The sequence below is a fragment of the Phoenix dactylifera genome, chromosome 1 (genome assembly GCF_051530095.1).
Source record: "Phoenix dactylifera cultivar Ajwa chromosome 1, Ajwa_hap1_PhDact_Kaust_v1.1, whole genome shotgun sequence".
Lineage (NCBI taxonomy): Eukaryota > Viridiplantae > Streptophyta > Magnoliopsida > Arecales > Arecaceae > Phoenix > Phoenix dactylifera.
The window spans coordinates 38,153,842-38,171,286 of record NC_143190.1 but is presented as its reverse complement, the minus strand read 5'-3'; the positions used below and the strand labels follow the sequence as shown (position 1 = coordinate 38,171,286).

At 44.1% G+C, this 17,445-nt stretch overlaps 1 protein-coding gene across 2 annotated transcripts; it reads right to left on the bottom strand.

The window, feature by feature from the left end:
* Positions 1 to 376: 376 nt before the first annotated feature.
* LOC148715233 (cysteine-rich receptor-like protein kinase 6) lies at positions 377 to 5,417 on the bottom strand. 2 transcript variants are annotated; one of them, XM_088724267.2, is made up of 7 exons: positions 4,490 to 5,413; positions 3,392 to 3,523; positions 2,137 to 2,273; positions 1,773 to 1,983; positions 1,221 to 1,458; positions 1,005 to 1,140; positions 377 to 876 (listed from the first exon to the last, which is right to left on the bottom strand). In XM_088724267.2, the coding sequence occupies exons 1-7, from the start codon at positions 5,310 to 5,312 to the stop codon at positions 568 to 570; spliced, it is 1,986 nt and encodes a 661-aa protein (XP_088580393.2). In that variant the 5' UTR covers positions 5,313 to 5,413; the 3' UTR covers positions 377 to 567. The 2 variants fall into 2 exon arrangements, with proteins under 2 accessions (XP_088580393.2, XP_089787005.1); XM_089930879.1 differs by lacking the exon at positions 3,392 to 3,523 and having other exon boundaries at positions 4,490 to 5,417.
* Between the last annotated feature and the right edge of the window lie 12,028 nt (positions 5,418 to 17,445).

Genomic DNA, 17,445 nt, shown 5'->3' with positions numbered 1-17,445 from the left:
TCTACATATGTCTTAGAGATCATATTAGAACTATCCAACGGCCAGGGCTACAGCAAACCATCAAATGGTATGATGAGTTGTGGACGGACCTACCACGGCCCTTTACTTGCTAGCTATGCCTACTCTGTAATCTTCTACACTTGTAGTTGCTTGCAAGATCACCGGGTGGTCTAGTCCCGTCCCTTTTCCAGACAACTAAGCTGATGGAATACACACTAATATACAGCTGCTCGATTTAAGTAACACAAAAACATATTTTTTTAATGCATTTTTCTTGTTGCTGGATTACCCAGTATGTATTCTCAAAAGAAGTTCTTTGTACGTATATCCTGAACAGAAGTTGACATTCTAAAGACAGAAATAAAGCAATGAGTTACCTTACAGGAGAATGGAAAGACATTCAAAATATCTGAGCAATAATACAAGTGTTACATCTACCGTGCAAAGTCTTCAAGATTTCGAAGAAATACTAGGTTTTCAAGGTATTAATCAACTGCCACCTCCATACATTCTTCTCTCCTTGAAAAGAGGAAAAACGGAAAAGTTGTCTCCCTTACCTTCTTAAATCTATCTTGGTTCAAGTTCTGTGATTGACATCTCATTTGGTGACAATGGTATCGACCTGCTCAAATTTTGGTTATGCGCGCCTCTACTCTTTGTAGTGAATAATGCAGGTTTGGAAGGAGCTTTATGGGACACAGAGTAGCTGTCGAGCATCAGAACAACTGTAGATATGTTTGGCCTGTCAGATGGATTCTCCTGAACACACAAGAGTCCAATCTGAATGCATTTTGAGACCTCACTTCCATGGCAATGGCCGCCTAAAGCCGGGTCCAGTATCTCCATAATCTTTCCTTTGGTCCACTTCTCCCAGGTCTGCATTGAGTAAATAATCCAGAATGGAACATCATTATGCATCTATTAATGGTTCTTTTGGTGGGGGGCGGCAAAAAAAGGAAATTGCGGTGTATCTACATGGAGTTAAAAGGAAAAAAAAAACTCACAGTGCTCAGAAGATCTTCAGAGAGATCACTGTTATTTCTTCCTGTCACAATCTCTAAAACTAGAACACCAAAGCTGTAAACATCTGACCTGGTCGAAAAATGCCCAAGCATGGCATACTCCGGTGACATATATCCACTGCAATGAAATGAATGGAGTTTGAAAAGTTCCTATAATCTAGCATTGGAATGAGTAGATTATTCAAGATTTCTACTTACACTGTTCCAACAACTTTGCTAGTGGTTCCTTCCGTCTGGTCACCACCAAAGAGCCTAGCCAAACCAAAGTCCGAAATTTTTGGATTCATGGTTGCATCTAATAAGATGTTACTGGCTTTTAAATCCCGATGTATGATTTTTAGCTGAGACTCTTCATGTAGGTATTGTAGGCCTCGAGCAATTCCTCCAATGATCTTGTACCTTGCCCCCCAGTGTAGATGTTTGCACCTTGTAGGATCTATTTGCATACAATCTTGACAGTTACTAACGTAGTATAAATTGCAATAAGCCTAAGAGAGATGAATGTAGAGATGACCAGAAACTCGTTACTTCTATGCTACACAATAAAGATTCGGTTCCAGATTTACTAGAAAGAGGACAGGGAAAGACTGCAATTGTAAGTGACCATACTGTGTTCACGGTGCAAATTCCTATAAGATTAAAATGGTTTGTGTGGAAGAAGTACAGGGAAAGACTGCAATTGTAAGTGACCATACTGTGTTCACGGTGCAAATTCCTATAAGATTAAAATGGTTTGTGTGGAAGAAGTACCAAATAAAAATGTGTCCAAGCTTCTGTTGGGCACATATTCATAGACAAGCAGCTTCTCTTGTTCTTCTAGGCAAACACCCAAAAGTCTCACAAGATTTCTGTGCTGAAGCTTAGCAAGCAAAGCTAGCTCATTTTTCATTTCTCCTAGTCCTTGCCTTGAACTAGTTGCCAATCTCTTCACTGCTATTTGTTGTCCATCAGGTAATATTCCCTTATCAAAAGAAAATAAATACAAATAAAATCGATTTGGATCATGAGAAAAATGAAGATCAGGTAGAACAAATGTTTGTTTTGAAGAATAACTCTATTAAGAATAAATTAGAAAAAGAGCGCATTCTCTTCACTCAGTAGACTACCATGATACCTGGTAAACTGTACCGAAGCCACCTCGTCCAAGTTTATTTGCTTCAGAGAAGTTGGCTGTTGCAACTCTTAGTATTGATAGGTCAAGCACCAGCGACTTCACATTTGTGATCCCCTCTGGGATAGAGTTATACTCATCTATTGAAAGAGCACAAAAGTTTAATGAATGGCTTTTCTGCTGAACATTAGCAAAGTATGACAAGATGAAAGATTGCAAGAACGACTCCTTTATTAGCATTTTTTTATCTAACTGACTCGGCCTGTACATTAATATGGGAACGTAATTGCTCTTCCGGGAGGTGACCAGTGGACCAATTGATGTAGCTTAACAGGCAAATTGTTAGCCAATAAAATCAGTAATCAAATAATGCATGATGCGGTTAAGATCTAACATATAATGTTCTACCCTGAAAAAGGCCTGATATATAATGTTAACTCCCTCGCTAATAACTAAAGCTTTTGGGTATCTGGTGGTTACTTAACATGTTATCGCAGCTTGAGTTCATGGGTTCTTATTTTAGTCATTTTTCTTTTGAGTCTTCCTTGACTTGTTATGTTCAGTCATTTGTGACTCATTTATGTCCTCACATGTATGATCTGCGTAACTTAAACTCTTGGGGTCTAGGAGATAAATTAACAATTGCAGTTTAAGGTTTTGGAATGTAGTAGTGATAAATCTACATTTGTTCTCAATAAATTTATGCCTCCATTGCTAGTAACGTCGCCTAGGATTTTATTTTATTTTTTCTCTTTAGAAAAACCTAAGATTTCATTCTATGACCTTTTTCTTAAAAAATCTACTAGGCATAGACCTTTTTATAGCTTGAGCCAAAAAAATTTCATTAGGAGCACCTCTGTTATTTGTCCTTTTTATTTTTTGACTCATTCCTAGTTATTACTTGAATTTCTTGACTTGCTATCTCGAGTTGTTTGTGACTTGATTGTATCTTCATGTGCATGCTCCTATTAGCTTAAGCTTTTCAGGTCTAATGGATAAGTTAGCATTTACAGTTTAAGCTTTTGGATTCTAGTGGTAACTTAATAATTACTCTCAGTAAATTTATAGTCATACTCCATAGTCAATAATTTTAGCTAAGATGATCTTCTTTCTTAAGAAAACCAAGAATTTCATGTTATGACTTTTTTCTTAAAAAGCCCGATAGACCTAGACCTCTTTAAAGCTCTAGCCATATTATAAATGAAAGAGCTGGATTTTCGAAGTAACAGTTGAAGCATTTAGTACATGGGTTACTTACGTGGTAATTTTATTGTTGATTTCCTCCTCCTCCTTCTCCAGAAGCAACTACAGATGATGCAGATGAGCATGAATGCAATCACTAGAGGTATGATGATTGCAAGAACTAACCCTGCCATATTCTTCTTGTTTCCTGCATCCATAAATTACCATTTTCATTTGATTTTCATCTCAACATGATGCATCTATTATATCAAAAAAACATGAACTCATTCATTTGAGACAAATATATTACATCAAAGCATTTTATTGCGTTATGAGTCCATTAGCACCACTTGGAAATTGACATTAGTGGAAAAGGCTTCAAATTGAAGACCTCTCGTACTCCTGGCAGAACTGGAGAAGTCCAGTCCTACAATCATAACTGTCCATTGTGGAAATCCAATTCTATGGTCGGAACCATTCATACGTTGCATAATGACAATAACTGCATGGCCCTTTCAAAGGATTTATCAATGTTTTGCTTAAATACATATATGGTTCTAGTTAGCCACTGTTGCCTATCTCCACTCATCACCGTAGGAACACTTTAACGGGCATCACAAAACTTATATTGGAGAATAAAAGAATAGCAAATTCTGTAAGGCATGCTTGAAGATACTATATTTTGTTTTCTTTTTCTTTCCTCAGGGGGAAAAAAGAAGAAATGTTTTGTTTTCATTTTCCTAAAAACTGTTTCTTATGTTTCTTTAAAAGCAAAACTTTGGTTGCAGGATTTTTGCTTTTTTGGTTTTATAAAAAATATATTTTTTCTTTTTTATTTATAAAAGATTTTCAAACAAAAACACCTGGCGGTCACTAAAATGTCAAGTGAAAGGCCCATCCTCGATCTCCTCGAGTCCAGTTTTTCTTTAGTCTTTAACTTAGGCAGCTCCGCATAGCGCATGCCAGATGCTCGACGAAACGCCAGTACGAGAGGCATGGACGCAGGGAGCGGATATATGATCAAAGGGTAGATGGGGCATCCAGAGAAACTCGAGCCCAGCGTTATGATTACTGGGTATTGTGAGAGGTGTCGAACGGACACCGATGTTGTTTTTTATTTTTATTTTTATTTTATTTTATTTTATTTTGGCTAAGGCGGGTGGATCGATCATACCTGACGAGTATGGAGGCACGACATGCGGCGCAGCTGGTGCTGTTCCGTTCACCAAGTGCGATGCAAGCCTTAGAATCGACGGTTCCTGGTAGAACCTGGATACATTATACCTCAAATTGCACCTCACCCCGAGCATCGTGCCCCCCCGCTCCCCCGGGAACCAGTACTGGATCTGGTTGATGAGCCACTGCAGGCACTGCTGGCACTGCGGCCCTGTCAAGTCCAAAGTGCACTGCGCCAGCCCGTATATCTTCGGAAAGGCCGTCGTGAAGTTCACCTCCCCAGTGGCAAACTTCCCTGTCGAGTTGAATGCCGCCCAGTCGGTTACAGCGTTTACAAGTTTGTTCACCAGCTCGTCGAACAGTTGGCCGTCCGGTATGCCCTCGACGCCCTTCAGGAAGAGCTGCGGGTTGTTGTCTGATGGCATCGAGAGGAAGTCCTGGTTGGCGTAGCGAAGGTGGCAGAGATCGTACCAGATGACGGCGCCTTTGTAGTTGGGACATAACCGGAGGATGTCGACGGAGGCGGTGTTCAGGCAGGAGCGGCATGAGGAGGTGTTGATATCGCCACGGCACTGGGCCAGACCAAAGATTTGGTCAGGGCTCTGACCGATGGTGGCAGTCGAGAAGCCATCTGCAAGGAAGGTTCTGGTGGTGAGGTTGGAGAGGAGGCGGTGGAGGTTGGAATCGTAGGTGCTGTTGGTGGTATAGTTGCCAGTGGCGCTGCAGTCTTGTTCGAGGAGTTCGGCGGCGGTAGGAGGGGCAAGGAAGAGGAGAAGGGACAGGAGGAAGAGAGCGGAGGAGGAGAGGAGAGGTGAAAACATGGCGGTATTTGATACTATGGTTGTGGTGTGAGTTTGGAGACCAGTTGTGTGAGGTAGAAGAGAGGGTTATTGCGTTCGAACTACGGAAAGTAAATGGCATTCCACGGAAGGCACCCTGAAGTCACGCGTCAAAATGGAAAGCTGGGGGGATGGGGTAGCAGCCGTAGGAAGATGAACGGCTGTTATTTTGTCCATTTCATGGGACCACGAGAAATTAGACTCTACGCACCCTAGCAGCCACCCATATGGAGCTGCAAATAATACGGTACGTGGAAAGCATTTTTCTTTCTAAGAATATAATTTTAAAAAAAAAATTACTAAAAAGAGAATATCTGAGAATATACTTTTGGCATATTTGGTTAAACATGGAAAAGTGATAGATTTCTAGAGTAGTTATGTTTGGTTGATCATCCACTTTTCTGAGAAAATTATGTGTAATTCCTATTATACCCTTAATAAAAATTAGGTCTTTAACGTTTCTTTAATGCTGAAGGACTTTTTTAGAAAAAAATAAAGATGGAGTTATTCCTGCCTTATGGGAAAGTAACTTTCTCATGTTTCTCATGGAAAAGACTTTTTCATGAAATGTGGGAATCATATTCCCGTTGGAATACAACTTTTCCATCTCTTTGAAAACTCCAACCAAACAAGATGCATCTCATTACTTTCCCGTTGACCATACTTTCTCCCGTTCTTTTCCCGCGAACCAAACGAGCCCTAAATAAGTAAAGAAAGAAAAAAATTCATTCGATCCCCAAAGGAAGCCCCTGTTGGATGACGGAGGGCTACAGAAATTATACCCACCATGTGGCGGGCGGGCTGCTACATCGCTAAAGCTATAAATGAGTTGGGTCGACTCATGATCCGACCCAATCCGACCCGCATAGATCCGACTCGATCCGAATTTTAGAACTCGCGGGTCCGAGTCGGGTTCTAAAATTGGACCCGAACCATTTCTGGGTTGGGTCTGGTTTACTGAATCCGGACCCGACCCTATCCGAACGATCCGAAGAGAATAAGCAAAACAGAAGGAAACCCAAATGCCAAACTCTCAAGCTTTTGGTTTAACTCGAGACAGGTATAGCAGCAAGAAAGCCAGAGAAGCAGACCCAAGATGGTTTCTTTAATGAATGGGAGCTATCTCAGATATGTTCTTGTGCCAGAAGAAGAAGAAGAAGAAGAAGAAGAAGAAGAAGAAGAAGAAGACAGGAGCTCCACACAGCTGTGCTCTGCTTTAGAATCTCTTGGCCCCAGAAGAGAGAGAGAGAGAGAGAGAGAGAGAGAGAGAGAGAGAGAGAGAGAGGACTGCTGGTTTGAGTTGGAAATAAGGTGGCTTGTCTAAGGACCAAAATGATGCTAAGTAGGTGGCTTTAACAGCACTCAAACAATGGATGGTGGGTGATATGTTGATGGTATGTTGGGTGGCTAGGATTCACCAAAGTGTTGGATGAATGCCCACGATAGGATGGCTAGTTGGGACTTGATAGCGTGATGGATGGATGGGATTAATGGACCACCTCGGGGCAGCACCAAAAATCAAAAGATGGTGGTGGGATTTGGAGATAGGACTAACTCAAGCTAGTACCTATTTCCATGGGTCAGTTTAGAGCTAATGCCTAGAATTTTTCATTCATTCAAAAAAAAATCCTTTTAAATTACATGAGAGGCTTATTTATAAGACCCCCTAAGGATCTCAGACGAAAGATAATTCAAACTCAAATTTCAAATTCAAAACAGCAACTCTAAAGACAAGTCAACCTCCAAGCCCATGCATATATCTTTAAATTCAAATGGCTCATCCGCATGCCTTTTAATTTAAATGCAAATGGCTGATTGCTCCTTCTAAAATTTAGAAAGCCATATGCCATGCTCCACACCATGCTCCTCCCCGCGGTGTTTCTTCTTCTCCGAAACCAGCGCGCGACAGTGGCATGAGAATGATGGGGCACTTGGGGAGGGGCTGTGGCGTTTCTCTCTTCGTATCCGATGAAGGGCGGCAGCGATGGAAAGGGTCTTTTCTTTCTGTTCTTTGGGCGGCGCCTGGAGAAAGTGGGCTTCGTGTGGTCCGGCTCCTTCGTGGTTGAAGGGAGGGCGAGGCAAGATCTTCCTTTTCATGCGCCACCGGAGGGGAGGAAGACACATGGGTTTGGGTTTTGGTTTGGAAGAAGGAACGTAGAACCACCCCTCAGCCGGGGATGAAACGTCCCAAACCTTTTCAACCTGGGCCCCTCGTGAAGATCAGTGTCCACATGAGTCCAGAAAATACTGTTGCCGTGCTATGATAAACTGGATTGGCGCTTTGGCAGCAGGGGCAAAGCCGAGGCTCTGATACCAAGCTGATGACGGACACTGCAGGGGAAGAGGATAAGGAGGAAGAAGAAAGGAAGGGGAAGGAAGAAAAGATTATAGAGACGCAGGAAGAAGAGAGGAGGAGAGGAGAAGAGAAGGAGAGGGAAGAGAGAGGAGAGAAGGAACGCGGGGGAAGAAATTTTAATTCACTTTCATTTTAAACCCTAATCACAATGAGGGTCCCCTATATATAGAGCCCAAACAAGAAAATTAACGCACAACCCCTTATACAAAAATAATTCCCAATAAAGCCCAAAATAATATAAATAAAGTCCTACAACAATAAAAATGTAAACAAACCCAAAAATAACACAAAAATAGAATCAAAATAAAAATGGTGGACTAGATGGGCGGATGATCAGCTCTGAAGTCCCCATCAACTTCTTTCAGGTGGAAAAAACTCGACCCCGTCGAGTGTTGGTCTGGCAGGCTGTCGTACTGCTCCAAGAGATCAGGGTCAAGGTGCAACAACTCGGCTCTAGAAATCCATATCAAGTCAGACTTTGGTCGGCCTTTCCACCGAATAAAGTAATGTTTGTATCTATCGTTCATGGTTGATATAACTTGCTCATCTAATATATATTCTTTTTGTTCTCTGCGTGCATGAAATTTTAGAGGCGGTGGCTCAACAACAGATAACGGGTCAGGGTGATCAATAAGGGCAGGTGTGTCAACAAAGGGGTCAGAATGAATGATTGTTGTCTTTTTATAGGGGATTAAATCTTTAATATTAAATGTCACACTAATCCCATAGTCATCAGAAAAATCCACAACATATGCATTCGAATTAATTTTCTTTAGGACTTTGAACGGATCTGCACTACGAGTTTGCAGTTTCTTGAACGTTCCAAAAGGAAGTTGTTCGGACCTAATTTTTACTATGACATAATCTCTTACACTTAGCTCTTGATAACGTTGGTGCGAATCAGCAAGAGATTTATATTTTAAGTTATTAGAGTGAATGCGTTTGCTGATTTGTAGATGCGATGCAAATGACTGTGCAGACTTAGACACTCTATGCTGATGAATCATGGGGATCGGATCTATGGTGGCGGGGTGCTCAAAGCTGGACTCCACACTGTTAATTCGAGCCACACGGGTAAACATGGAAATCGGCTCTCGACATTTTTCACTACCTCTTTCGACGTAGTGATGTGGAGTGGTTTGTTTGTGCATAGGTCCATAGTTTTCCTTTAGGAATCATTCTGGACAAGTTCTAACCTGGTGGGTTCCTCTTTAAAGTCGTCTACATAGTCTTCGATATTTGGTTCGTAGATTTCTTCGACATATTCAGTCTCTTGGATCCCAACTTCTAGTTCAGTCATTAAGTAGGTCTTGGCAGTACATTGGGGCGCTATATGGCCGAACTTTTGGTACCTGAAACATTAGGTTTGGTTTCGAGGCTGGGGGTTGGAACCTAATATTCCTTTTTCCTTGTCGTTTGAAGGATTTGGGAAAGACAACAGGGACGCTCTAAGGGGTGCTCTGGGGGTTGTTTGGTTAGGACTAGGATGATCAAGAGAACTAGGAAGTGGCCTAGGTTGGGGAAGGTAATTTTGTGTAGGTCGGGCTCCTGACAATGTTGGTTGAGGGTTGAAGCGCTTCACCATAGGGGTCCTCAAGAAACTGTCCACATCCTGAGTCAGCTGGTAGGCCTGGCTAAGAGTGGTAATCTCTCATAGAATAAGTTCCTTCTGAATTTTTTCGCAGAGTCCTACCCAAAACTTAGAGAGTGTCACGGTCTCCTCTTCGACTACACCGTATCTTATGTGAAACTCCTCAAATCGTGCAATGTAATCAGCTACACTTAATGTTCTTTGAGTTAGTTTCTGCCATCTATCCATAAAGCGTTGTCGGTAAGAGAATGACAGATACTTCTCATTCAACTTTTCCTTCATATCTTCCCATGTGGTGATACAAGGAAGCCTTTGGGTCTCATGCATATGTTCAATATTATGCCAGTACCAATAAGCTTGCTCAATAAACTTCATCTTGGCAAATCGCACTTTTCTATCTTCGATCATCTTGTACCACTCAAAGCAATTGTCCATGCTCGCTCTCCAATCGAGATACACACTTGGTTCTAGTTGATCAGCAAAAGTAGAAGCCTCTATTCTAACGGTGCGCAGGATTCTCTCGTCGAGATCGCGCTGGTAATCGGGTGGCTGTTGGTTCCTAGGGGGATAGGGAGGGCCTATAGGTGGTGCGGCCAAACCGAACTCAAGTTGGGCTACAATTGAGGACGGCGGTTTAGGGGTTCTAATGTTTTGCACTAGTGCATAATCCTCTCGTTTGAATTCTTCAATGTCAGCTCGCATGGCAGTGAACTGTTCCATGAGAACTTTCAGAACGTCGGAGTCCATGGTTGCTAGGGGGCTTGAGGTTGAGAGACCAGATACTCCTTACCGCTACGGGTTGGCATGCAATGAAACCCTAGATATGCAATGTCAATAGTAAAACCCTAGATATGCAGTGTCAATAATAAAACCCTAGATTTGCAGGACAACCTACCTATGCAACCTAATATGAATGCAGAGATCAGCAAGCTTTCATGAAAGTAACTTAAAATTTAAATGTTGCTGATTTACTTCAGTTATTTCAAAGTTAAAGTATGAGATTAATCAAGTTAAAAAATTAAGTTGCAAGCAAGTATTACGGTTGTTATGATCCTAAAGTAATCTGATCGAAGGATGTTGAGAAACGTCCCGTTGTTAGGGTGTGCTAATTTAATATTAAGATTTGAAAAATGTGAATAGGATGGGTTTGGTAGTAGATGTTCTAGGTTCTGAATTTTTGATAGCAAAATAAGTTTTCAAAAATATGACTATCATGCAACAGAATTAGAACATAATTAAATGAACAAGCCCCAAAAAAGTAAAAACCTATCATCTGTTATAAAGAGTCCATCGCTCGTGGGTTGAGCAACAATCAAGGGCGTGGCTGCAGCTGATGGACTCTATAATTGACTCCAACTCAGACCTGTTCACAGCAATTGGCGGGTCTGCGTGGCCTGTGAACTGGTTGTGGGGTTTGGGCCTGTTGGCCCAAGGCTCGAGAAGAGTGGGAGGGGGGTGGAGGGTAGGGCCCTGTTGGCCAATGGATCGGGCAGAGGGGTTCTGGTGCATTGTCGGCCCCGTTGGGCTCGGGTGCTTGCGCTCGGGAGGAGGGAACTTGGGGAAATGGCTGGGATCGGTGCGGCCTGATGGCACCGGCTCGACTGGCTCAGGGAAAGGAATGGAGGGTTTGGTGCCGAGACCCTCGATTTCGCAGAGAGAGGGAGAAAGGGGGAAAGGGGGTCGGGTGAAGTGCTGGAGAGATGGCGGGCTGGGGTCAGGTGACATGCGGCCGAAACAAGGGCAAGGAGAGGGGGGGGGGGGTGGTGCGGGGGGAAGGAATGGCGGCGGCGGCGGAAGGGGGAGTGGCGGGCGGCAGTGAAGGGGATGGTGCCGGGGTTTGGTGGTAGATGGAGAAAACTAGGGGAGGAGGGCTCGCCGGCGGTGTGGGTGTGATGCCGACGGAAAAAGATGGGTACGGAGTGGACGGGGGAGAAGAGAAAGTGGCGGCCGGTGGGGCGGAGGCGGCGACGGGTGGGCGGAGCGCGGCGGAAGGGGGAAATGGTGGACGGCGGTAAGGACGAGGAGGCGGAGGCGAGGGTGGAGGCGGTGAAACGGGGCGGCGCGGCGGCGGCGCGACGCGGAGACGGTGAAGCGGCGGCGGCGTGGAGGGGAGATCACGGACAGAGGAAGAAGATGAACAGGTACCTTTTTTTTTTAAAGAAAGCACATGCAAGTTCGGCACCGCAGAAATTACCTGCGGTGGTGGCCGAGTTCGGCACCGCAGGTGACGGGGGTTCAGTGCAGAGGCCCCGCGGTGTTTCTTCTTCTCCGAAACCAGCGCGCGGCGGCGGCATGAGAACGATGGGGCGCTTGGGGAGGGGCTGTGGCGTTTCTCTCTTCGGATCTGATGAAGGGCGGTGGCGACGGAGAGGGGCACTCCCAACTCTCCCTTCAATCCGCCCACAAAGGACCCAATGAGGGCTTTTTAGTCCAGCCATTAACCTTGTAGATAGGTGTTCGAACTTCTTTTGGTAGTCCTTTAAAGAACCCGATTGCTTGTTCTTTTTGAGAGAGTTTCATGGTAGTCCACATAATCAGTGGATCCAAACCTTCTCAAGAGCTTCTTAACGAATCTCTTCCATCTCAGCTCCTTCCTTTGGACTTTGTAGGTCTTCCTCATCCATTGCCACCATTGGTTAGCTTTACCTTCTAGGAAGTAGGCAGCATAGGACACCTTTGCTTGAGCTTTCATGAGATGATGCTCGAAGTATTGCTCGGCTCGGCTCACCCATGTGCTAGGATCATCCCCATTGAACTTGGAAAAATCCATCTTAGGCATAGCTGCCCCTCCCCTCGGTCTTCTCTCATATCCTCCTCTTCTCTCCCTTTGGTCCTCTTCATCTTCTTCACTCCCTTCGAATGACTTCTCTGCTTGGCTTGAAGATGCTTCACTAGATGAACTTGAACTTTCTAACTTTTCATAGTGCCTCTTGCCCTTAGATCCCTCGGATCCTCTAGGACTTTGGTCCTCCTTGGCTCTTCTTTCTCCTTGTTTATTCATGGACACCATGAGCTGATGGAGTACCTCTTCGACACAACCTAGTCTCTTATCGACAGTAGTGTTTTGAGCATCTAAGGTTACTTCCAAGGCTTCAATCTGCTCCCTATGAGTTGGTTATCTTTCGGCTATGATCTTCTTCTTCTTCTTGGCGTTAATGGCTTCCTCTTCTTTGGGTTGGATGCACTCTCAACGAAAGCACCAATGATGGAAGCCCTCAAACGATGGATGGTGGGTGATGTGTTGATGGTGTATTGGGTGGCTAGGATTCATCAAAGTGTTGGATGAATGCCCACGGTAGGATGGCTGGTTGGGGCTTGATGGCGTGATGGATGGATATGATTAATGGACCACCTCGAGGCAGCACTAAAAATCAAAGGATGGCGGTGGGATTTGGAGATAGGACTAGCTCAAGCTAGCACCTATTTTCAGAGGTCGGTTTAAAGCTAATGCCCAGAATTTTTTATTCATTCAAAAAAGATTCTTTCAAATTACATGAGAGGCTTATTTATAGGACCCCCTAAGGATCTCAGCCATCGCTTCAAACGAAAGACAATTCAAACTCAAATTTCAAATTCAAAACAGCAACTCTAAAGCCTAAAGATCCTTCTTCTTTCAAGGGATGATCAAGTCAACCTCCAAAAGTATACACATGTCTTTAAATTCAAATGGCTCATCCGCATGCCTTTTAATTTAAATTCAAATAGCTGACTGCTCCCCCTAAAATTTAGAAAGCCACATGCCATGCTCCACGCCATGCTTCTCCCTATGTGCTATGCCTCCTTGCTGGTCCTTTGTGCCTTGTACGCCTCCTTTCAAAGTGGGCTCAACCCCAATTGCATTGGGTCTTTGCAAGCCGCCATCCAAGCAATCCATTTGCTTGGCTTTCTTTGCTTCGGCTCTTCTTGCTCTCCTTGCTGCATTCCTCATGGCTTTCTTCATGTCTTCATCACCGATCCCGTCGCCGCCCACACCTTCCTATCAGGTATGCCCTGAGGTAGCGGGATGGCAAGCACTCTCTCAGCTAACTGCGCCCCAAAGGTCTCCCTGATCAAGGCTTCATCCCACCGAGCCCCTCCAACGACTGTCAAATCACTGACTCTGAGCCTGGCCAACCTCATCGAGTCAAGCAACGCCGGTATCCTATAAAGCGGTAACTCCATCAACCACATGTCCTGCAGAACATCGACTGACCGCCCATCTCCAATCATCCACCTAATCTCCGGTAACACGGACGGGGCAGAGGAACAAATCTCTCTTCAGATGAATGAACAATGGCGACCGGCACTAAGCTCCACCCCGGTCACGTATGCACCATACTTTGCCCTCAACAAGGCACTCCACAAACTGTCTGGCTCTAGAATGAACCTAGCGGCCCGCCGCGCCGCTAGAAACCCCCACCTCGCCAGCAGAGACTGCACCCCCAAACCTCCCTATCTAAGAGGCTGACACACTACCTCCCATGCCACCAGGTGAATGCCTCTCCTGTCTGCCTGTCTGCCCCACATAAAACTCCTAAACATCTGCTCTAGAGACCTCAATAGGGAAGTCAGCACTGGTGTACTCACCAACAGATACACAGGTATTGAGCTTAACACTGATCGTACCAGGATGATACGCCCCATCATGGAGAGAGAGTCCATTTGCCATCCCTCCAGTCTACGTTTGATACACATCTCGACATCGGAGCAGACACTTCGCCTGAGCTGGCGGCCGGTGATAGGGACCCTAAGATACCTCATCGTGCCTTCCTGCTCATCCACACCTAGGATCTCTTTAATGGAGGCTTTGATTTGTGACCGGGTTCTTGGGCTAAAGCAAATAGCTGACTTGGTCCTGTTGACCAGCTGACCCGAGGCAGAACAATATCTATCCAAGATATCTCGGACCACCCTCACGACCCTCCGTGTCGCTCGAACCAGCAACAAGCAGTCATCGGCAAAAAATAAGTGCAAGATCTGACACGACTCCTCCGCCGGTCTATACATCTCCAATACCTGATGCTCTACCGCATGCCGAAGTGCCCTGATGAATGCATCTGAACAAAAAATGAAGAGCAATGGGGATAGTGGACATCCCTGCTGGAGGCTAGTCGCCGACTCGAAGAACTGTGTGGGTGTGCTGTTCACCAAGATGGCGAATGATGGAGAGGTCACACACCCCATAACCCAGTTAATCCACTGCTTATGGAAACTATAGCACTCCAAAGACCACTGCAAGAAGTCCCAACTCATCCTATCATAGGCTCTCTCCATGTCCAGCTTGATACCCATCAAGCTCTTCCGACCCGAGGCTCTCTGAAGATCAAACATGAACTCCTGGGCAATAAGGATGTTATCTGTAATGCTTCGCCCACCCACGAAGGACCCCTGCTCCGGACCGATGAGTCGAGATAGAATGCCACGCAACCTGGCAACAAGAACCTTAGCCGTAGTTGTACAGAGTCTTTCACAGACTAATCGGAACCCGGTGCACAGCCTCGCAAAGACTTGCAACTTCACATTTAATTATATATTACATCTGCAGTTTGCAGTCTAATCGGAACATGGATTGGTTCAACCCCTCTTGCTTTTTTCTTTTTCTTTTTCTTTTTCTTTTTTTTTTTTTTTGCTATGACGGGTAATTCATACAACACGTGTACGAATGTATCCAATAAAGTCAGAAAATAGAATATCATGGAGCTCTCGAGGCAGCTCTCCATCTTCCGTCCACACGGTACTGCCGGCGTGGTTGGCCACCTACGTGGCCACCCAATCTCCAGCCTCATTGGCTTTTCTAAACACATGCTTAACCTGTACAACCCCTCCATCCCTCATCATCATCTAAATATCACGAAGCAATGGAGGGTCACCGACAGCGACCCTCGAATCCCTCTGGATCCAGCTGATGACCATGGTCGAGTCACCCTCCAAGATGACTGAACTAGCTGATAGCACACGCTGATCATGTCGAAGATCCGCTCAGACAGCCCTCAGCTCCACACCGAAAACCGTGCAATCGAATAACTGACAGCCTCCCGCTGCCCCAATTATGGAGTTCGGATGTCTAATAATGAAACCCGCTCCACCCTTTGTGTCTCCATTAAGTACTGACCCATCGAAATTGACCTTAAGGAAGCTAGGGGCTCCTAGGTGAAAAACACCGTACGGGATGCTGCCACGGCAGAATAGGAACTCCAGATATCCCGAGCTGTCAAAGACCCGTCTAAGAAGGAAGCATGACTAATCTCTGCCGCCTGCGTCCGGGCACTCTCCACTACGAGCCTTGCTTATCTTTTTCAAGATCTGCTCGGAATTGTTAAAAGGAACCCTTCAGTTGCTTCTTATTGGAACATGAGATCTAGGAAGTGGAAAATCAATCTACTTGACCCTCTATCTTCTAGTGAATTAGCACAGTTTGATCAACTTCAGAACCTCCTCATGTCTTCTGTTCATCCTTCCAAGAACGCTGATGTGCCAGTTTGGAAGCTTAGTAAGAATGGACCATTCGGTGTAGATTTAATGCCCTCTGGAACGCTCAGGTACCTGAACAGGTGAAAGTTTTCATGCGGCTAGCCCGAAAAGATAGACTTCACATAGGTGATCTTCTTGCAAAGAAAGGTTGGAGGTTGAGTTCTGGATGCCCTCTATGTGGTACCATCTCTGAGACCGTCTCCTATTTATTCATCAGATGTCCATTTACCTGGTCCATTTGGGTTGCAGTTTTCTCTCACCCTAATATCAAAAGTCGACTTGTTAACTACCTCTCACTTTAGTCTTGGTGGAGGCGCAAGAAGCTTCTAACCCCTTTGAGGAAGGGGTGGGATCAGTTGCTTAAGGCACTTTCATGGCACATTTGGCACGAGAGGAAGTTTAGAATTTTTTGAAGGAAGAAAAACTCTTCAACTGCAGTCCTGCAAAAGACACCTGCTCGTTCTCCATATGACGCAACCTTTGCTTGGGCAAGGCCTTAGATAGCCATAGGATCATCCTCAATCTCCTTGGCCCTTTGTATATATAATTATTCTTTCTTTTGTTCCTTCTCTCATTTTTAACCATCTTCTTACTCTCTTTGTAAATATTTTTTCCATTTTACATAAAAAAAAAAGAGAATATCATAAGTGAGTTCAGCATATTTAAGCGATAGGGCTTATGTGTACACATTAGAATCTGTTTAAGCTTCTTCAAATTTTCTAATTTTCTATTTTGAGGCAAATAAATGTATAGGACCCGTGCAAGTGCATGTTTAGTCTCACGTCGACTATGCACTGGGTCGATTTAAGATACTTATATAGAGTTAAGAAACTCAAATAACATATTTCAGCTTTTTTTTTTTTATAAGGTCTTGAATTATTACGGATGATATAATATCGGATCTGGATCAAGCCTATGTGGACTAGAAAACACTACAGCATGAACCTAATGAGTTAATTATGGGCTGATTGTGTTGTTTGTAATTGAACTTATGGTACTTGTGAATGGATTTAAACTTTTAGCCTGGCCATAATACTAAGGCTTAATTGGAGGGAGCATGTGAGGATCTGTGCACGGATGTATTTAGTCCTATATCAACTATGCACTGGACATATCTTGCATACTTATCCAGAATCAAGAAACTTAAATAATGTTTTCCGACTAACCTATTTGGGTAAAGTTTTAGGTTGTTACAAATAGTACTAGAACAAATTCAACCCATGACTTATATGGAGGGGAGGACACTACAATATGGGCCTATTTGATTGACCCTGAATCGATCATAGTATATATGATTGGATTTGAATTAATTTGGACCCTTAGCCTGCTGAGGATTCCAAGGCTTAAACAGGAGGTGTATGTAAGGATCTGTGCGAGTATTTGTTTATTCTTATATCTACTATGGACTAGATAGATCTTAAGTACTTATAGAGGACCTAAGAACTGAAATGGCATCTTATAGCTAGTTTTTTTTGGTGAGATTTTGTGTTGCTACAAATGGTATCATAGCTGACTTAGCACATGACCCATGTGGATATGAAAATACTACAGCACAGGTTCGCTAAGCTGACCATGATCTGATCGCGATGTTTGTGATTGGATTTATGATACTCATAAACAGATTTGAATGGATTTGGATTCTTAGCCTGGCGAGGATACTAGATTTTAAACGGAGAGAGCATGTAAGGATTTATGCATATATGTATTTAGTTCCATAT

What these genes read in the sequence shown, in the direction of transcription:
- LOC148715233 (XM_088724267.2), bottom strand. Translation starts at nt 5,312, where the DNA reads ATGTTTTCACCTCTCCTCTCCTCCTCCGCTCTCTTCCTCCTGTCCCTT. An exon ending in AGCAAAGTTGTTGGAACAGT is followed by an intron (nt 1,141 to 1,220) that starts GTAAGTAGAAAT and finishes ATTTCATTGCAG; the next exon opens with TGGATATATGTCACCGGAGT. An exon ending in CTGAAGATCTTCTGAGCACT is followed by an intron (nt 877 to 1,004) that starts GTGAGTTTTTTT and finishes TACTCAATGCAG; the next exon opens with ACCTGGGAGAAGTGGACCAA.